The 22,069-nt window shown below is 40.3% G+C and overlaps 1 protein-coding gene across 2 annotated transcripts; it reads left to right on the forward strand.

Moving 5' to 3' along the window:
* The first annotated feature begins 467 nt into the window (after positions 1-467).
* nedd4a (NEDD4 E3 ubiquitin protein ligase a) lies at positions 468-20,959 on the forward strand. 2 transcript variants are annotated; one of them, XM_061275987.1, is made up of 29 exons: positions 468-660; positions 1,738-1,811; positions 2,403-2,481; positions 2,582-2,620; positions 3,227-3,280; positions 11,160-11,210; positions 11,596-11,657; positions 11,775-11,877; positions 12,274-12,437; positions 12,513-12,621; positions 12,999-13,151; positions 13,514-13,597; positions 13,947-14,066; positions 14,337-14,540; positions 14,619-14,696; positions 14,776-14,830; positions 14,908-14,966; positions 15,045-15,110; positions 15,189-15,418; positions 15,518-15,639; positions 15,802-15,872; positions 15,994-16,089; positions 16,179-16,252; positions 16,347-16,407; positions 16,497-16,556; positions 16,635-16,742; positions 16,904-17,000; positions 17,130-17,202; positions 18,270-20,959. In XM_061275987.1, exons 1-29 carry the CDS (start codon positions 613-615, stop codon positions 18,367-18,369), a joined length of 2,694 nt encoding a protein of 897 aa, XP_061131971.1. In that variant the 5' UTR covers positions 468-612; the 3' UTR covers positions 18,370-20,959. The 2 variants fall into 2 exon arrangements, with proteins under 2 accessions (XP_061131971.1, XP_061131970.1); XM_061275986.1 differs by lacking the exons at positions 468-660; positions 1,738-1,811; positions 2,403-2,481; positions 2,582-2,620; positions 3,227-3,280 and adding an exon at positions 6,079-7,356.
* Positions 20,960-22,069: the final 1,110 nt, after the last annotated feature.

Raw genomic sequence — 22,069 nt, forward strand, 5'->3', positions numbered from 1 at the left:
TTTTTTTTTTAAATATTTGAATAAACAATTTTCAGTAGACCAGAATAGTGCTTGGAGTTAAGACCTGCACCACGAGTACCACGAGAGGTACGCAGGCACCATTGATAAATTAAATACAAATAACAATTATAATATTTAAAACGTGAACTACAAGCAAACTTACTAATATATTTTAGGCAAACATGTATTTTTGTTTTAGTGCCCATGTAAAATCCTTTCCAGTTCAACAACAAAATATGAAAAAAACAATAATTTTGTTTTCTCGCCGCTTTTGGTTATAAACAGATGTTTTGGGCAACAGCAACTCATATTTAATATTCTTCCAATATATACTGGATGGTAAAAACAATCATTTAAAAGTGCAAAGTAGCTTGAAATTGAGGTTGAATGTGTTTTCCTCAAGTAAAAGGCGGAGGCAAAAGAAGAGGGGGGAGGAAGCGAAGGCGGGGAGGTCGAGAGGGATGGATAGGTGGGAGTGACCGCCATGTCGCACTTCCTCGCGTAAACATACGGAGGGAATCATCTCAGCTGTCGCAACTACAAATCTTGGGATTCATAACAAGTGCCGTTTAGCTGCTCTCTTCCTCCGGGAGGCGAAAGTTTTGGGATATCATGGCCGCACTTTCGCCAGATATCCGAGGACAGTGGAGCGACGCGGAGGTAAAAGAAAAAAAAAAGTCTCAACAGATTTTGGCGCTGTTGAACTCGCTTCACGTGACCAGACCTTCTTCTAGCTAGCTTGCTAACGATTGACTGCTAATGTCTCGCCAATTAACACCAACACCGAATGAATGCTTGCTTTTCACTTGCAACTGACTTTTAGTTGACAAGTTTGCTTAAAAAGTTGACGCGACTCGTTTTCAGAGAGAGATTTTATTTTTCAGTATTTTGGGCTCGAGAGTTATTGATCTCCGGAGGAAGTACACTTCCTGCTTTGGGTTCAAATCAAATCTTTCTTGTTAATCATTGCGAAAAATCGTCATTCTCTTACACGTCATCGATTTATTTATCTCCGGAGAAAGTAAGCTTCCTGTTTTGGGCTCAAGTCGTTCTTGTCAGTCATTGCGAAAGCCCGTCATTCTCGTACACGTCATCAACACGTGACGTCAAAAGACGCTTTCACAACTTTCTACGTGATGGGAGTCACAGGTTGTTAGACTAAGGTGCAAGTAAAAGTCTTGTCAGTCATTTTTTTTTTCTACAGCTAGTGCCACTTTAGGCCTACCCGTATGAAGTTAGATTTGACAAGCAAGTTGCTTGCTGCACTAGTAATATTAGTTGGCCCAACGAGTTGTCACCCACTATACTAGCCTACTGGAAAATGAGGATTAGTTCGCTTATCTGGGCAGCCTTTTCTCCACAAGAGCTGCAATTGATGATAAAATGAACCACCGTATTGAGTGTGCCAGTGTAGCTTTTGCCAGGCTGAGAAAGAGAGAACCGAGACATCCAGGTTGAGACGAAACTCCCGGTCTCCCGAGCAGGGGTTGTCCCCACTATGCTTGATAGCTGGACCACCTACAGGAAAATATCAAAACCCACCTAAAAGTGTCACATCAATCCAAACACGTGGGAGGAGGCAGCCCTCAAGAGAGATCTATGGAGCAGGATGATCCATGAGGGTGCAGCACAGTTTGAAAAGGACCTTCACTGTACCGCGCCGAGACTTTGATTCCTTCAAACAAAATGTAAAATATAGAAATATTGCATACATAATTTTGTTGTTATTTATTTTAGGGTGAAGCCAGAGTCCTTAAAATAGAAGTTATTGCTGGGCTTCGCCTAGCAAAAAAAGATATCCTTGGGGCAAGGTAAGTCGGATATTATTATTATTATGACGACATTAAGACACAGAAAGCTATTTTGCTACGCGTAACAAAGATTGGTGTTATTTCATATTTCTTGACGCTCTTTGACCTTTGAAATGCTTTTGGTTCTTCTGAGCATGATGAAAGTTAATGTGTAACAGTTAATAATAGTTACGTTACGAGCTACTTTATTTTCTGCTAAAAGAACCAGTTTCCGAACTAATATTTGTATTGGTATATTTTACCACAATACTTGATACTGATTTGTACCGCTGTTTTCCAGAAATATATGTGCATTCAATGGTAAAACTGCAATGTACCACCAGCCTGCTTATGTATTACTAATGCACTGGTCTAAGACTAATGGACAATATTCGAATGAATGTGGTATTAATATGCGTCATTGACCCAAATCATTATGAAACACCAGTTACAGTCCTTTTTGCATGAAGTAAAAAGTAGCCGAGCCATTAACCATGATGCGAATGTTTCTTTGGTCACGGTTGGGCAACAACCGCTGTGGAGCAAATGTACACAACTGTCCTCAATGTTGACTTCATGATTGCATTTAAAAATGTGTTGTTTCTTTTGCAGTGATCCGTACACTAGATTGACTCTCTATGATCCTTCCGGTGGGGAAATAGCAATTCACCAAACTAAAACAATAAAAAAGGTGACAGAGAACGCATATTGACAATTCATATGCTACCATGGTGGTATGTACTGTCTGTCCTCATGTTTTTGTTTTTTGTTCCATCTCCCGTCACCTGAAGTCACTGGATCCAAAATGGAACGAGGAATTCTATTTTAGAGTAAGTGTGTATCCTGTATATCATAAACACGATGCATGATTTTCGTTAACCACTTATGCGAATTAGGGTTGCCGATTAGCTGGAACCTATCCCAGTCTACTTTTGCCGAGAGGCTGATCACATCCTGGTCTGGTTGCCAGTCAGGGAAGATTAACTTGCTGCGCGCACCCCCAAACAGAAGCTCATTCACTCACTCTTGGTACAATCGTGCTTTATTGTTTTTGTAGCTTCACTGTACCGCACCGCAGATTTTTATATTCTAAATATATAATTGTATATAGTTTATGTAACAATCATTCCTGGGTTGTAAAGTTGACGAGTCGACTATTCTGTTCAGCCCCTTATGCACATGTAGACAAACAAGCGTTCACGCTCACAGTAACATCTGTGGACAATTAAGTGTCTTCAATAAACTTGAAGTTTGTTTTAAGAATGTGGGATGAAGCTGGAGAACATGCAACTTCAACACTTGATGACGTGCTAATGCTAACCGCAACGCTCTCATGAACCAGAATTACTTAAGTTTAAACTTTTGGCCTTTCTCAATATGCCATTTTATTGCACACAGCTAATCATTACGTTGTTATCCTTTCCTTCATATTTCAGGTCCATCCCAGGAAGCACCGCCTCCTGCTGGAGGTGTTTGACGAAAACCGTCTGGTAAGCGTTACCCCTATTTGCAATCTAAAACGAGTTGCGTTTGGAATGTTGCATCTGGAATGTTACATAAAGTTGTCCTTCTATATCTGCTTCGTCGAGCTCATTGTGATGTATCTAATGTCTGGAAGCTTTACGCACCTGCTTGACATACTTCTGCTGACCTTTGAGTTTGTAATCTTGACTTTGGCATTGTGCTGGAATTAGGTGATTGACCAAACTTCGAGAATCATGCCTCAGTGGATAGTTGCGGTGTTGCGCCTTGCAACACATTGACTATTACGGAGGTTTTTCTGAGACTTGAGAGATTGTTACAAAGGAACATTTTGTACATTGAAATTCAGCTATTTGTAACAACAATATCAGTGCTGGATGGTGTCCAATTTTATCGTTGCGGGTAGTATGTTTTGTTTAGGGAGAGGAGGCCAAGATTGATGAGGTTAAGTAGGTTTGACTGCCTGTTAAAGATTAAGCGGCCCTTATTTTGCCATCATGTACAGCAGTGTTTGAGAAACGCAACACTTTATTTTCTCAAACCGTAAATATGGGTAAATCTCTCCTCAAAGCGTCCTGTTGCCTAAAGGTGGGTGAAAAATTGAATCCAGATGATAGGAATCTTCATTTATAGATTATTAGTTATTGCCTGGGACGAGTTTATCATAGAACACATCCAAAGGCTTCTTATGTTTTGCAGCCAAAGAAGATCATGCAAAGAGATCGGTGATTAAAATTATGAGCCGAAAATGTATTGTTTGATTTAAATATTGCTTTCATGGTGGCTGTTACACTTCCTCTAAATGTTTTAAATTCCTTATTTGATGCTAGCAACATGATGTTGTCTAGAGGAACTGCCATTGCGGACATCTGCGTGGAAGTAGCTGAAATTCCTGTAACAGACATCTTGTTTCGTTTTAGAACAAAAACAAGAGGTGACTGAACAAATAGTGCCTGTGAGCTACTCCCTTTTGCTGTTTTCAACAATCAGTTCTACAAATTAGGATTCACATGTATTGATGGTGATCTGTGCATAATTAATTGATTGATTTATGCGTAAAACTTTGTTAGCAAAAATAGACAAAGACAACTTCTGAAATGGAATGTATCGTGTACAATAAACAGCACAAATACAAAGTTTGCAAATCATGAACAAAGAAGGTTCCTGACCAGAACGCGTAGGGTCTTTCCCAGCTCAAATTGAGCTGGCAGTAGTGTCCTGCCCAAAGAAACTCAAGAGCTTGTCCATTCTCCTCTATGATTAGAAATTAAGGCAAATGAAAACCTTCTTGATCTAATAACTGCAATATCTTCCCATGTCCAAGTTTCCAAAAAAAACCTCTATGTTTGAGTGCAGTATGCATTGTTTTGTGTTCCCATTGTCAAAGGTTGTGAGAGTCATGAAAATGGTGGGGATTTACAATCCTGCTTTTCATCACCCTTTCATTGGGTTACCTTCTGATTTGGCATGGAACAGTACTGTAAGTTAGTGTTAGGTGGAGCTAGAATCATTCCTTCCACTGATTGGTCAACTGTGAAATGTCACTAACAAGAATAGAATGCGAAGAAGGTTTTTTTTTTTTTTTTTTAAATGATAGCCAGAGCTTGACCTTTTGCCTACTAATACCACCATTCGGTTCTATAACATCATATCTTAAAAGCTGTCCATTATTGTATGGCATTGGAATGTAAGGTCCATGTGCTGCCCAAGGTGTCATGGTGCTTTTTTTTAGTCAAATATTATCAAAACGTAATGATGATCCTTTTAGTTTTCCCTTCTTTAAAATAAGGCCACTATAGACGTGATATTACCTCAGAGGCGGAGTGGTTCATTGTCCTATCACTTATGACTGGACATAAATACACATGCGTCACCCATTCTTCAGTCCATCAATTAATAGCCAGTCACAAGGTTTAGAACATGGCAATTTAAATAGCACAACCTGGTTCACAATAGCCCACCATTAATAAACAGCAACAGCAGTGTAAAGAAATCAGACCAGTACAGGCGGGTTACATGAGGTATCGTATAACAGCACTTATGCCACAGTCAAATCAGGTCGCCCTTGCTCTTTTCTGTTGAGGGTGAGATCCTGTTACAGATTTACAACGGCCAGTAAAGTCAGACAAGACGAAGAGCCATTTATTGACAGAGACCAAACATTTTGAACATGTCATTTTGTTAACCACTCTGAATTTCAAGAGAGTTATTTCCCCTTGATTTCCTGAAATTCAATAGCGGCGGGTAAAAATATTTGTGGGGGCACGGAGCGACAGAAAGATTAGAAGGCGAGCTGCGGCAGGAAGTGGGGTCTTGAGTGAGAGGGCACAGGCAGATGTAACAGTTTACCAGTGCTTCGGTTTAAGATGCAGCACAGAAGGATACCGGGTTGATTTTTGGTCTCGGCTGTTCTATTCGAGTCAGGCGACCGGACAAGACGGAATCTTTGAGATGGCGAACAGGCTGGAACCCGGAGCAACTTAACGAGCTGAAAGGTTTAGGTTATTAATCAGATTTGTGTATCTGCCCTTTAAAAACAATTTAACCCCTGGAATTGAACTCTTGTTTCAAAGGTTGTGTGTTTGGGTCATGTCTCCAAAGAGAACCACTGACCTCCTCTGACTAAGCGTTGAGATCAGCCTGGAGTGGAATGTAGGATGTCACCAGAGCTATTTTGGCTATGTACACCCACTAATGATTGTGATCGCAAAGCGCGGAGCAGTTGCTTTGCTTTACTTTTTTGCCCGACTGCCAACTTTTATCATGCAGCACTCCAAAGTACCGCAGGGGTTAGAGAGTTAAACGAATGGCACACCGGCTCCGTTTGGACTTTGCGTCAAGGAGAAGCCACACCGACCCTCTGTCAGAGTGCCTCAGCAGCCATGGTGAGGAGAGTGGAGTTATTTTGTCAGCTGATAGCCTCGCAGAGAGTCTGGCGCACAGTTCTCTACACTTCAAGGTGACTCCGCCGTCACCTGACTATGGAAATTTACAACGGTATTCTTCGGTATTGATTCCGAGGGTTAACGCAAAAGGATGTAGTCAAAGAAGCGTCGTGCAGATATCACTACAGCCCTGCGGCACGCTCAGCGGGGACCTGGATTGCACCGTAGGGGAAGGAGATCCCGCGAGTAGTGAAACGGGAGCAATTGCCAGCTCTGATGGGGGTTCGTGTAGCAGCAGTATGGCCAGCGATGCCGGATACTGGAGTAGCAACAGTATCTTTGAGCCAGAGACTCCAGAAAAACACAGGACCACTCAAGAGAAGAGTGTTCTCTGCTGCAAGTCCAAAGTTCCCTTGAGACGTTGTTCCTCCTTGGTTATTTTCCCCAAAAGCCCCTGCAGCACGCCACCCCCATCTCCGGTAAACCCAATCGCTCTTCCTGCTTTCTTTGGAACGAGAGCTCCTCTCCAGACACTTGCCGCTGATTCCTCACGGGATGAAGAGGAAATGACTTGTAAAGAGTCGGCCACATCTACAAGTAGCCAACATTGTCTCAAGGAAGACCCTGCACCTGAATGTCGGGACACCAAACATATGGTCCACTTTAATATTCCTCTCCAAGACAAACCTAAATGCAAAGTGGAGGGCGGGAACGATGTGATGGAGCAGTCACCGTCGAACGATAAATCTCATCATTGCTCAAGAAGCGTTCTGCTACACTTTGCTCATCAAAGACCATCATTGTGTGGAGTCAAAGCCGAATGTCCCGATGCTCCCTCCTTCCTTGCGGAGCCTGAGACTCCACGCGACCCCAAGAAAAAACTGTACCGTAGTACCTCAGCTTGTTTGTTCTCCTCGGTGAAACCGTCAGAGGAAAAACTCTTCGCAAAAGGACACGAAAGGTTGGAGAAACTCAATTGTCATCGCGCCATACAACGGAGCTTTTCCCTGGAGGTGCCCTATGCAAACACAGGCATTTCATGTCACGTTTCAAACACCAAACTCGGTAGTACGTGCTCGCCACACGTACATATTCATCTGTCTCCGTGCTGTCCGACGACGTTGCCGAGCTTACCTAACGATGCAGACGCAAGCTGCAAAGGAAGCACTACCGGAAAGAACTTAGGTCAAAGTGCTGAGGTGAGTGTCCTTGCTCGACGTAATCCAATCCACCCTGAAGTGGAAATTCAAATATTTCTTTCCAACTTCAAAGACAAATAGCTTCTTTGTACTTTTGTTTTAAGATGAACAAAGGTTTCCGTTTGCGTATGTTGTGGTCTAACCGGTTGAAGAAGATTCAAGCAAGTTGCTTTCGTCATTTATGTGTCAGCAAAACACTGCGCAAGCAGAAATTTTCCTGTTCATTGTTCGAGGATATTTCTTTCTTTAGTAGCTTCTAATATAACAGGGTTATTCCGTTCATGACACTCCACTGCTTTTACCCCTAAATCTCTTGATACTGACGGTAAGCTCAACATCCACTAAGAGGGACAAGCCTCAGTTTTATATCACTTACAATATACCATTATTCTCTTTGCACCATGTGTAATCGCAAGCTAATATTAGTGGTGAGAAAAGCACTGGCCCTTGCTGATATATAAATAAAGTGCTTCTGAAATACTTTGTGTGACTCCAGATAGTCTGGTGCTCTGTAGCACGGCTCAGTCCCGTGGATTCAAATTTAACAGCATGATACCAGAGTTACGCCAACCATGTCTGGAAATGGGGTGGGCTGGTATTGGTGGGTGTCAAACTTGGCAGGGTGAGAGCGTAAGCCTTTCCTCTGTGGGGTGGCCCTTCCATACCGTGTTTGTGAAGTATCGGGTGTTCCTCCTGCATTTAGCAGCTTGTCAAGTAAGAGTCTGCAGATTTAATGTGTATCTACCGTTTTTTTCCATGTATAATGCGCCCCCATGTATAATAAAATGGCATGTTGATGCTGGAAAAAAAGCCTGTACCCATGTATAATACGCACCCGAATTTTGACTCCTACTTAAGTCCGTAAACGTCAAATTATTTCAGAAAAAAGATCATCTTTGGGAACAACCGGATGTTATTCTGCCGGTCAGTATCACTGCGCATGCGCTAGCAAACTCAATAGCGAAGAAATGTTTCGGATTTGTGTAGGGTACATTGTGACAGACAGCAAACAAGCAGGTGATCGAGCATTGTCTGATACGAGAGCATTGTGTTCGTATGGAGCGTGTTTGAAGTGAACAGCAGAGAAGAAAGCGCATCTGTAATGGCGGCCTCCCTATGATATCCGGATTAAAAAAACAAAAAAACAAATTGTACCCATGTATAATGCACACCCCAGATTTTAGGACAATAAATTAGTTAAATTTTGCGCATTATACATGGAAAAAAACGGTATTAGAAAAATCTCTCTGAACTCTGTGTTTTGCTGTGTCGTGTGTTTTGATCCTGACTAATTTGTCAACTGAAATTTGATGCTTTTAATTCTGTCCAGAATCACTGAGGTTTTTCTTTGAATAAGATAAAAAAAATAAGTAAAAATGTTTCGGCAGATCGGACGATTATCAAGAACACGAGTAACCCCGGCTATATATACTCGTTCTCTTCTCCCATGTGCATCGTCCAATTGAATCACCATTTCCTATCAAGAAATAAATGACAATATTAGTAATAACCTGACTTCAACATTTTCGGATGTTTGCTCACAAATAGACATTAAAAACGTAACAGCGAAACCCAGTATCCACTTTGTTGCTAACTCTGTTGCAAACCAGAATTGCACTGAATGAAGGTATGTAAACATACCTGTCTGTCAGATAGATTAAAATGTGCCGCTTTACTGGCTGCCACTCAGATATTGGAAACAAATTCCCTGCATAGTTTGAAAGATTAACATATGCTAAGACTGCAATTTTTGTTGTCGCCTCTGAGCTCGCCACACAATGTTAATAGTTTAGGTTGCTCTGTATTGTCTCCAGCAATCATTTTCCTGAATCAAGCATCACTATTATTCTTTTCAGCACCCGCTGCCAAACAGACCGAGTGGTCCACTTTGCAGCTAAGTACTCTGGTCATTAGTAGAATTTGTAGACGCACAACTTGTACAAGTCCATCAAACTCAAGTACAAGTGTGGGCAAGGAAGAAAATGAATGAAATGCCAATTTTAATGGACTTTTTTTTCCTAACTTTAGTAATGATTAAAGCATAAATCAACTTACACTTTAGTCCACATTAAGAGTGGAAAGTTTAGAGCCAGGCCCATACACGACTACATGATGTGTTTATTTCACAATCAGGTTAGGGGGGTGTAAAAGATGAGTGAAAGTGCATTTGATTCTTGGGTCAACTGTTATCAGCATATTGTTGATGTCATGAGTTAATGAACAACTGAGCAAAAGTTACATAAGAAAGCCTAAAATATAGATTAAGACAACTTTTGCTATTTGGGTCGCAATTTGTGACTCAGAGTTCCAGTGCCCGCTCTCACATCATCGAGTGTGCTTAGATGCCGTGTAAAATGTCCGGTGATGACTAATAACTCGAACAACTGCTACGTTCAACTTGATCCTAAATGCCACGATAGATTCGCTTGACAGGCTAAGTGGTGCGATGCACCTGCCGCCATTTTTGTTGGGGGTTGGTGGTTGTCTCCATTTCCAAGTTCAACTTTGTCCTCTCCCAGATTCCCGTTAGTGTTGTTTTAACAATTCAGCCCAAGAAAAACAAAGCCCAGTAATTTTACAAGCCCTACCTTGCTATCAAATGTAAACATATAAAACAGCAGCAGAGGGGTGACTTGTTTTGTCCTAGTTATTCATTAGCCAACACAGATAGTGTGTTGTTTTGGTGCTTTTGAATCACCTGATCAGTCCGGCTTCATTTTTGACACTTTGTAGTACTGCCGGTTCAATAACATTAGCTGTCTTGCTTGGCAGAAGTTGAGGTTTCACTTTCACAAGCTATGCACTCCACCTGTCACGTTGTTTAAAGTTGCCAAGTGGAGATGAATATCACTTCACGGATGCCTCTCGCTGTGTTAAGACTCTGCTACAAACCTCAAAATTGAGTGCACCCATCGATTTTCTGACATACTTTCGAGGGATTTCTTTTTTTGTGTTTTAATCATTGACAATGTTCATGTTCATTTTTGATTAACGGTGACGTACGGAATGTTTGACTATTATTTCCACCAGCTGGGATTGCCATCATTGTTGGCCTGTAACTCTTTATGAAACCCAGCTCTGACGTTTTATTGACTGCATAATTTTCCCAATTAGGATCAGGATCATTTGTCCAATTTGACTTCTGATCTTTTGAATCTGACTTTTACCAGAAAGGTAACCACAGTTCTTAGATAGAACATGGGTAGATGGAGAAGATAGAATTCCATTGCCTTGTTTAAAAACAAACCGTTTCCTGTATACACCTTTTACAATTGTGTAAAAGTCAAATCCATTGATGATAAGCAATATGCAACCCATACAAAAAATGCTCATGTTATTACGACTATCAACATCCACTTTATTTGGACTATGGACTACAGTCATGACTGACGCCTTTTAGTAGTTTTCCGGCTTCCTCGTATTCCAGAGGGAGTAAACATGTACACAAACTACGGAACACACGTAGCATGGCAATTTGACAGTGATAACACACGACGTGATATTTTGGCACCTGACTTTCTATTTCATTGATCATCACATCAGAATGCTGCTGCCTTGACTATCTTGATTGTTATTTTCCAGTACAGGCCTGGTGACAATGCGATTCGACAGTGTAATTAGACCCTGTAGGGGCCACACGAAAACAAAATAAAAAAAAATATATATATGTTGACTTGTAATCTGTATTTGTTCATATAAACACTGTATACTGCCGTTAGTCCCTTGAATGTATGCTTGCGTAAAATGCTGTAATTATTTGCTTTGTGCCCGATTGATGTTTTCGTCTCCATTTTTCTCGTCAGACACGTGATGACTTTCTGGGACAGGTGGATATTCCTCTCAGTCAGATACCAGTAAGTCATTGGCCAAGAGCAGCAGCAAGTCCTTTGTTCATTGTGTTGTGTTGTTCATGGCCACTGCATGTGGTCTGGTTTAGTGCCCAAGCACAGACCTCCGCTTACCACCATGTAAATATGGACGCCCTTAGCGTTGCCTCTGTTCTGCATCATTGTCACCAGTTATGGAAACACAGACCAAAATGTTTATGTCACATTACTCCGTTTGTTTTATGTTCAACAAAATGTTCACAAATGAACCCTTACATGTACATGTGACGTTCACTGAGTAAATAGGAAATATTTAATATACTGTGTGGTGGTATAGTGCTTAACCTTGCTTTGGATAATAAAAGGTATTTTACTTTTTGGTTTTGTTGTTTATTCATTTTTTTATCCTTAGACAAATAATTCATCTCATGAAAGGCCATATACATTCAAGGATTTTCTGCTTCATCCCAGAAGGTTGGTGTCACTTCACGTCCATTTAAGCGTTGAATTTTCTATTGTGCATTCCAATAATTGGCGTATGTATTAAAAACAAAATGAATGACATTTCTTTTTAAAAATGTTTTTGTGCAGTCACAAGTCCAGAGTTAAGGGCCATCTGCGACTCAAAATGACATACATGCCGAGAAACTCTGATTCGGCCGAAGAACCAACCGATCAGAATGACAACACAGATGTAAGTCTGCCATGTACCTTTATATTTTTTGTATCTAAATACGGGCATGAATTATGATTCATCAATATACATGCGAAGAAAATAGGTGTCATGGATCCCATATGCTGAACTTTGTGCGCAGAGGCTGAACATTCCTCCGCATTTGTTAATAAATGGCGACCGATGACTATCAAGGAGTTTACGATCCCCGTAGTTGGGGCTCTCCTAAAATGACACTGCATCTTTTCCAGTAGACCACAGTGCTCTTGTGGCACAACGTGGTGCTACACTTTAAATTCTGATTGCCTGTATACTGTAAAAAACTATAAATAAAGACTGCAGAAAAGTGTACAGTGAAAACAATAATGATTTTGAAGTAAAAACAGTCACGACAGTGTAGTTTCTCTTTTTTTGCAGCCTCCATGGGAGTTTTTGGAATCTCAGGACATGTCAGGCCCCATGCAGAGTGAGCAGACACCTGTTCTGCCGCCTGGCTGGGAGGAGCGTCAGGATAACCTGGGAAGAACCTTCTATGTCCACCACGAGAGCAGGACCACACAGTGGAGGCCACCAGCCTTACAGTTAAGACACAATGTTGTAATATTTCTGGTTCTGGGCCCGTAGCATTAAAGTGCATTTGTGTCTCCCCTAAACAGTGACAATAATGCAGACACAAGGCGACAAAACACTGCAAGACAGAGGGCGCAGAATTATATTACACGCAGACAGATCTCAGACCCTGATGAGACCACTGCACAAGATGAGGTATTTTCTTACTTTATTATGATGTGACATGATTATAACTCAGAATGACAACAATTATGTATGCAAACAAATCTGTGGCTTTATGATGTCAACTTTCTATGTTTTATGTAATAATATGTAAACATGTGCACTGCAGTTTTTAGGCACTTAACTTGGTTGGCATGGTATGAATGAACGGATGAATGAATGAAGTACACGTAAAAAGTCTAACCAAAATGATTTTTCCACAAAGAATTGCAGTTTATGGCGATGCAAAAATTGCATTGTACAGTAAACACTGCAATGTCAATTTGAATTTGATGAACCCAGATTGAGTTTTCTGGGTGTTTTGTCTGATTGCAATGTGGGCTTGACAAGGAACTGTCCTATTGCCGTAGGAATGGGAGGTTTTTCGAGAAGATGATATCAATTTGAGCCAGTCCAACCAGGTCACATTGCCTCCACCTCCGAATCCCCCGGAGGTACAGATGTTGGTCGAGGAGCTGAGAAACGTTTATAGTCAAGGGGGCACAACTCGTGAGCACCAGGTGGTGAGTCATGTCTTTTCCACATTCCTCTAAAACAGGATTATGCAACCTTTTAAAAACCAAGAGCTGCTGTTAACATGAATAATGAATGAAAATGCATTCATGTGAAGACACGTATCATATTAATGATTTCTCACAATAGTATCTAGAAAATCATAATGTCCCATCATTGGAAAGCTAATATTTAGAGCAGGCCTGTGGGCTACTCATGCTCCTTTAGGCCTACCAGCGGGCTCCGTGTTTGTGATCCCTCCTCTAAGATTACAAAACTCAAGTAGAGCCATAATGATGTGCCTCAGAGAGGCCAGTATCGACACTAATGGGCAAGTCTTGTCATTAATGCGTCCTCTTCTATCTGCTTGCAGGATCATGCATGTAATTCGAGCCATTCCGTTCGCACAAGAACTTTTCACTTGTCAACATCAGAGGAGCATCCTGTTAATTCAGTGGTATTTCCTCCCTTTATGAACTCATTTCCTGAGATTTCCCAACCCAACTTTACGTCATAATTTTAGTTGTTTTTTTTACGCAGTGTCCAACCCCACCTGTGAAGTGAATTCAGGGATTTACATTTATCCGTTAAAAGACAATTGCTGGAATGTGTTTTACTCGATTGTGGAGATATAGCATCAAAGTGTTTGTCACTATTTCAGTTTCCCTCATTCTTAGACAGATTTTTTTTTAAGCATTCTCAAACTCTGGCGCGTCAAACTCAAAATACATTTTTGTTACTTTAATTATACAGTACTTAAATGATTTCTGCTGTAATCAGTTATTTATTTTCATGTTATTCAATAGCCGGTTCAGACCTCTGCGGCGCTGCCTTCAGGATGGGAGGAGAAGAGGGACAGTAAAGGAAGACGCTATTATATCAACCACAATACCCGAACCACCTCATGGATACGACCCACCTTGCATGTACGACACATGGTTTTTATTTTTAAGAAGTCATTTGTTTCTAAATATATTTTTCCTAGGTAAGTGTGAGGCTGACAACAATTTAGTACTGAATTTTTGGGATGTTGCGTTAAAACCCTTTTTCACTTTGGCTATTGACAGGCATGTTAATAACACGCTTCGTTTTTTGTCCAAATTACAAGATATATTTGGTCACTTTACAGGCAGTTTAATAAGATACAAACAGTCCTGCTATAAGATCTCTTTAAATGTTCTATTTTTTTCCGACAGAGAACCAACTCAACCCCTGCGGCTTCACGAAATAGTGCTGGTATACCATCCTTCCAGTCTGCGACCCTTCAACCATCTCCCCAGTACACTCCCAGCCCGGAAGCTGCATCTGAATCAGGCTCCATGCCGGCTGGTTGGGAAGCCCGCAGTGCTCCCAATGGAAGACCCTTTTTCATTGACCACAACACAAAGACGACTACCTGGGTGAGAATTAAAGATATACGATCCTGAGTCGTTAGATTTCCCCATTTGAGTGACACAAGTTTGTTTGCTCCTAATCAGAAAGATCCCAGGCTTACGACTCCTGTTCATGTGAGAAGGAGAGCATCACTTGATCCTTCTGATCTTGGCCCATTGCCAGTAAGTCTACACAATAGATTTATTGAATGCCTTGTTTTATGTTAGTGTGAGTTTTTGTTCACATTTTTATTGTTCCCAGCCTGGTTGGGAGGAGAGAGTCCACACGGACGGGAGGATATTCTACATTGATCACAGTGAGCGACTCACCTGATCATAGATATATGTATGTCTAGATTTGGTGAATTAAACATCTTCTGTCTGTATTTCTTAGACACGAAGATCACACAGTGGGATGATCCTAGATTACAAACCTCAGCAATAACTGGACCGGTAAGTATTAATTGCGTCTCTGTGCGTCATTAAAAACGGACTTATGGATTGATTGGTTGCCTCTATGCTCGGTTACAGGCAGTGCCTTATTCCAGAGATTATAAACAAAAATATGACTACTTCCGCAAGAAGCTGGAGAAACCAGTGAGTGTTGTCAACCTCTGCTGAGAAACCTGTTGATGTGATTTCTGCGAAGGAATCATAACACATCTTCTATTGTAGGTCAACATACCAAATAAATTTAGCATAAAGGTAAGACGAAACGCAGTGCTGGAGGACTCGTACCGGCAAATCCTCGTCGTGAAGCGGGCGGACTTGTTGAAAGCAAAGCTGTGGGTGGAGTTTGAGGGAGAAAAGGGTTTGGACTACGGAGGCTTGGCCCGGGAGTGGTTCTTCCTCATGTCGAAGGAGATGTTCAACCCCTACTACGGACTCTTTGAATATTCTGCAACGTGAGTGTTGGAGAACATCATTAAATTTAGACCATCTAAAAGAAAGAATAGCATGCCTTTAAGTAACATTCATTCTGTTGTGATTGTTTTTTTTTTTAGGGACAACTATACACTGCAGATTAATCCCAACTCGGGTCTGTGTAATGAGGACCACCTGACTTATTTCAAGTGCATTGGCCGTGTAGCAGGCATGGCAGTCTGGCATGGAAAACTGCTTGATGGTGAGTCTTTGTTCACTTTAGTACTCACAAAAAAAAAAAAGTTCTCAGGTGACATTTCAGGATGAAACACAGCTGTCTTTTTGTGAGCAGTGTAGTTCTGTACTGTAGGATCGCTGATAAAATAAGAACGATAGTGACCTTATGTTATGATTGTACGTCAAGCTTTCTTCATTCGGCCTTTCTACAAGATGATGCTGCAGAAATCCATCACTCTGCAGGACATGGAGTCTGTCGTAAGTGGACATATTCAAGAAGTCTCTAAGTTTACATTCTCTTATGGTGAATGATGAGTTCCTTCAATCTTACAAATGATCTGGTGGTTTTCTTCTTTTTTTTTTGCGTTGACTAAATCAGGATGGTGAATATTTTAATTCGCTCAAATGGATTTTGGAGAATGATCCAACTGACCTGGACTTGATGTTCACCATTGATGAGGAACTCTTTGGACAGGTCGGTTCTATGTGATATGTTTGGCTTTTTACCAAGATTATATTCATATTCATTTCCTTTGTCACTTATATCCTGTTTGTCCTCACCAGACTCACCAGCACGAGCTGAAGCCCAATGGCGCGGAGATTGTCGTCACTAATGAAAACAAGAAGGAATACATCCAGTGAGTAACTAAAATAATATATCTAATCAACAAATTACAAGATTTTTGTTTGTTATTGTTAAACTTTTCATTTTACACATTTTCCAATCAACAGTCTTGTGATGCAGTGGCGCTTTGTAAACCGAATACAGAAGCAGATGACCGCCTTCAAGGATGTAATGTCACTTTTCATTGTCAGAAAAAAACTTCCACTGTTTAAGATTTCAACGTTTGAGTGGAAATTTTTGCATGCTTTTATTTCCAGGGATTCTTTGAGTTGATCCCTCAAGATGTGATCAAGATCTTTGACGAGAACGAGCTTGAGGTGAGTTTTCTGTCCATCTTTGATTCTCTAGTTTATTTCATGACTAATGAATTTGCTGCTTGGTTTCTCGTCCCACAGTTGCTAATGTGTGGTCTGGGGGATGTGGACGTGAACGACTGGAGACAGAACACCAAGTACAAGAGTGGCTACAACGCCGACCACGTAGTTATCCACTGGTTCTGGAAAGTAAGTAACATTCCATGCCTGGAGCCACGAGACATGTGGACTTGAGTTGTTAAGGCAAGGCCGCTTTATTCACAGTGTAGCACATTTGGTACACAATATAAGACAATCTGCAACACATAGTTATAAAAGAGCTTCATTACTGTTCTTCCGTCTTTTTATAGGCAGTACTGCTGATGGATGCCGAAAAAAGAATTCGTCTCTTGCAGTTTGTGACGGGAACCTCCCGAGTCCCAATGAACGGTTTTGCAGAACTCTATGGTGAGCTAGATCAATAACATACAGCATTTTGAGTTGATGAGTTTTCCGTCTTTCTCGGAATTGTTCTTTCACATGTTGGGCACACCTGGAGTGACTCTTGTTTGTCTGCTATTTAATGATCATTTCTAGGCTCTAATGGGCCACAGCGGTTCACCATTGAGCTGTGGGGAACCCGTGACAAACTGCCCCGAGCACACACATGGTGAGTAATCTTAGACTGTGTCAACTGCTCATGAGAATTTGATAAATTCTTTTCTTCAGCAGCCTATGCAGAATAACACAAATATTAGGTTGTATATATTTAAACCTTTTTAAATTACAGTGAACGTGAGCAAACTTGCATTTGGTTGCACTCTGCTCTTCTTGCTGCAAGGAGACATCACATTGTGGAAATTTTCCAAGACAATGTGGTGGTGGTGGTGGTGGGCTTTTTTTTGGGGGGGGGGGGGGGGTATTTTACCACATTCCAAAGATTCTCAATATGTAATGCTGAAGGTCTGGTTTGCTTTATCGTCTTGAATGCCCCCAGCGTACCTCTCTTTCATGAGGTGCATTATTTTCCAGCAAAAAAACAACTTTCTTTCTGATTTGTCAGTATTAAATATGAGCTGTCCAAAAAAAAAAAAAAAAAAAATCATCCGTCTCAACTCTAATGGTTAATGTAGACTTCGTAATGTGTTGGCCGTTCCTTGAAGCAGGTCGATAATTAGACCCTTTTGGAACGGAACTGTTTTGCTTTTTTTAGGCATGAAACACCATTTACTGTATGGATTGGTGTTGAGAACCTTGTTATCCAAGACACGCTTATCCCAGGAGTAATGAGCCAACGGAATGCTTTCACTCGTATGCTTGTTTGACTGTTGCATACTCTGACATTGACAGTATGTTGGCGTCCTCTAGTGGACTCATTTAATACTTGCAACGTGAGTTTTTTTTTTTTTTTTTTTACCACATTCCTTTAATGTGATAAAAGGAAAAAAATGTGTTTGTCATTTATTCTTGATGTCCAGCCAAGGTCCATGTTACTAGTGTGGCAAACTGGTTGCCAGCCAATCGCATGGCATTCATAGACAAACAACATTTGCACTCACATCTATGGGCAATTTATAGGGCTCAATCTGCCTACCATGCATGTTTTTGGAATGAGCGAGAAAAACGGAGCACCCGAAGGAAACCTATGCAAGCACGGGCAGAACACGCAAACTCCCTCTGGACTCCAATTACGATTAATTTTGGATCCTCTCTCTCTTTCTTTTTTTTTTAATCAAGCTTTAACCGCCTGGATCTTCCACCTTACGAGTCCTTCGAAGAACTGAGGGAGAAACTTAACATCGCCATTGAGAATGCACAAGGCTTTGAAATCGATTAGACACATTCAATGACGCTAAGTGAGAACCCATGCGGCGCCAAATGTTGTGAAGTTCCAAACCACAGCCGGCGGCCGAAGACGCTTGAAGGACCGACAACTCAACAAATGTTTGGAGTGACAGGTGTTATATCTCTACTAGTCTTCTGAAGTTTACACATCAGAGTCTTTTTGTCTCAAGTGAAATGACAAACACTAACCATGAGACCACAGCCATATTTTTAGAGCTTTTCAGGGCGTCTCTGGATTCACTTTGATATAACCTGACATCATTTCATGCCTTTGTTTTCACATCACTTTTTTTATTTCATTTTTTTTATAAATATATAGTTGTCCTACTTTATTCTCGTAAAGTAAGGTCATGTACAGAGTAAAGGGTTGTGTAAATAATACAAGCATCTTGGGTCCAGGTGTGGAATCATTGCCCACTTCTAATGGTAATTTAAAAAAAAAAAAAAATTTTAACGTAGAAGTAGTTTTTAACGTCATCCTTTCTTTTGCTCTTACCTCTAATAAATACCCCATAAATAATAATTTAATTAAATGATGGTAATAAAAAAGATGTGATTTTTAACCTCAACCTTTCTTTTGCTCTTAACTCTAATGAATTCCCCATAAATAATAAATAAAATAATGAAATAATTAATTAAATGATGGTAATTAAAAAAAGATGTCGTTTTTAACCTCAACCTTTCTTTTTTAAAACTCCATCCTCTTGATCCTTTGCTCTTACCTCTTATGAATGAATTGCCCAGTCATCCACAGTGATGCCTTGAGATACCATTTTAATTCATTCAGTGACCATGCTTGTAAGTGTTCACATCCCAAATCATCTTTACACCTCAAAATAAATGCCATTAATTTAAAAAAAAAACACACCACCAGACCCTTCCCCAAAATATTGGAATGTATTTTTTTAATGAAAAAAATACAATACAAATAGCACTCTGTAATATTGCACTTCATAAAAATGGGTACATAAAAACATAATTAAATATAATGTATAAGATTTAGTACAAGACTTGAATATAAGAATGAAACCGTTTTTGTCACACTTGGCTCCAATTCAATGGATTTTTGTGCTGCTCCTTCTGGTGTTCATGCTTTGGCCACCTAGAGGCAGTACAGACCAAATAGATTTTTATATTACCTATTCACATGAATTGTTTCACATGTTTAAAATGTCAAATATTAATTCCTTGAATGGTTCTGACACGTCACATCCATTGATGGTATTGATTAGCCCATCAGTGGCGTTTCACATTATATGTTAGCATTAAGCTAGCAAACTTAAAGGCAGTTGTGTGGCTGCTGTCAATACACAATTGTTTTATGTTTAGCTTCAATTTAAAATGGCCATTTTTTAAATTTCATTTTAAATCAGCTGAATGACAGTTGGTATTTCAACAAACCCATCAGTCTTGTAACTCATATCCCAAGTCATCACTGTATTCTTAAATCAAAATCTACTCTGACATTGAAGTCTTTTTGCCTTTAAAAAAGAAATAACCTACAATTTAAAAAGATGTATCTATTAACTAACACAATTTTAAATTGTTTCTATTAAGTTGTATACATGCTTTTACATGATTCATTCCAGTATATTAGACACACCGAGGTGGAGAGTGTATGCGCCTTAAATACAGAAAATGTGCGGGTTATGTGCAAGTAAGCCAAGTATATGTATAGTATAAGGGGCTTAAAACGTACCAATGCCAGGACCAGTTTAATGCTTGACTAATTCTCTTGTCTGCGTACAGATGCAAAGAGCTTTGAGTATGTTACCATACTATGCATCGTATACAAACTCCTACAAAATGATGAAGCTTTTACTATGGCACTCAAGGTGAATAAAAACAGTTGTTGGTGGTCAGCTATGTACCTTTAAAATGACGCTTTACGCAAATTTTCGTATCTTATACGATTACGTCTACTGTACGTGTGTACAAGAAACAAAGAACGTTACGACACGTGACTGAATCATTTATCAGGAGTCTAATTGCGGCGGTCAACTCAAAACGATGTTTATATGCTTTGACAAACTGTGTTCTATACTTACGCTGTTTATTCAAGATGGTCTTGTCATACCGTGGTATAAGTAGTACGTTTTTTTAAACAATGTTTTATTGTTCTCGTCACGGACAACAAAGCTATACGACGCTTTTATAAAGTTCCGCACTTTGTTCGTATCAACGAGTCTTACTTCTGAACTGCCACCTGCACACTTCTTAAAATGATCCTCTGCTTCAAGTGCACCCGTTGAAATGTTTACATGTGAACATTGCTGAAATGAAGCACATTCTCTTCTTTCTCTCTCGTATTGAAAATGACATATCGCCTATTTTTGTCATCGATATACATAATGTTCTAATCCTGAAAAGTACTGTTAAATGTGCCTTTTTTTGTTGAGATAATACCACGTAGATTAACGTTTTCTTTCAAACGTCACCTGTAAGTGCATTATAGCAAACATTCATGCTACATAATGTATATGAAAACACTTTAAAGCATGGAATGAAATGTAGCTTTGAAAATTGCTGATAGCACAGCAAACAAAGAGATATATTTGACTAATAAAGAAACGTGAAAACAACATGGCCTCCATATTTGTTATTGTTTTTTTTTATGTTCTCAGCACTAACAACTGCACGAGGCCCAACTAGTACCACTAATGAAATTCCCTCACTCTGCCTCACTCGTCACATGTTTACTGTTAACAAGCACGTGCTCCACAGGGTGGACTCCTCCACATCTTCATGGTGGGAACCTTTTGCGTGGTCAAGCCATCATTTCTCCAGCACCCCCCTTGATGTGGCACTAAAACAACCCTCCTCCACCTTCACGGGGGTCAGGGGACAGGTCACACACGATTCAGGCCAGCCTTTCGGACACCGCTGAGGTCAGTGGGGATGGGTGGGGGGCTGCCCTGCTGTCAGGCGGCCTCCTGGCCTCACTACCAGGCTCACAATCCCGCTAGCATTCATAACTTTGACTTCATTTATCAGGTCTTCAGAGAGGTGTCACATTGGCCAACAAGCTGTGCCACATTTGTTGTGCTTCAATTCAATGGCAGTCCACTAAAGACATAAAAACTAGTTTTGAGTTGGTCAAAACTCCTCAGTAAGTCACAATAAAATTTGTCGCTTTTCATACAGGATTAAAAAAACATATGCATGTGATGTGAGTATTGTAAACTATTGGTCTGTGTGTGTCGCCACAAAATATTTGTTAAAATATAAGTTGCTTAAAGATTGCGTTTTTTTGATGACACTAGTTTCTCCAATTTTGCCCGAGTATAGAAATCTAACCATCTTTTTTAACAAGCATGTGTACTTAAGAAGACTGCGAGTACTTTGGCCACCATTGGTGATTAATTAGACCCTCTAGGGAGAGTTTGGTTGATAGCGAAGACTCAGTTTTCCGCAGCAATGGGTCAGTTTGTGTAATGCGGAGGTTACATGTTCTTATTGCCACTCAATACTTGACTGTATGATTGGGACCAACAATTAGCATTACACTAAACAGTATTTGCATCTCACACTGTATTGTGAATGGTACTTGCACACACTACAGTTGTCAAATAGGCTAGAACGTGTCAACAGTGATCTTTTATACAAGCACGCCACAATTTTTGCCTTTTGTGTTATGTTTTTGTTTTAAACGCAATTGGAAGTTATGCAGTTTTTTTGTGTGGTGACAGAAT

Source organism: Syngnathus typhle, linkage group LG4 (genome assembly GCF_033458585.1).
Source record: "Syngnathus typhle isolate RoL2023-S1 ecotype Sweden linkage group LG4, RoL_Styp_1.0, whole genome shotgun sequence".
NCBI classification, from domain to species: domain Eukaryota; kingdom Metazoa; phylum Chordata; class Actinopteri; order Syngnathiformes; family Syngnathidae; genus Syngnathus; species Syngnathus typhle.

Excerpts from the sequence above, each read along its gene's own strand:
- nedd4a (XM_061275986.1), top strand. The coding sequence starts at position 6,079 with ATGGCACACCGGCTCCGTTTGGACTTTGCGTCAAGGAGAAGCCACACC. Across the intron at positions 14,541-14,618 it reads ACACAAAGACGACTACCTGG|AAAGATCCCAGGCTTACGAC; the intron begins GTGAGAATTAAA and ends GCTCCTAATCAG. Across the intron at positions 14,967-15,044 it reads CCTCAGCAATAACTGGACCG|GCAGTGCCTTATTCCAGAGA; the intron begins GTAAGTATTAAT and ends GCTCGGTTACAG.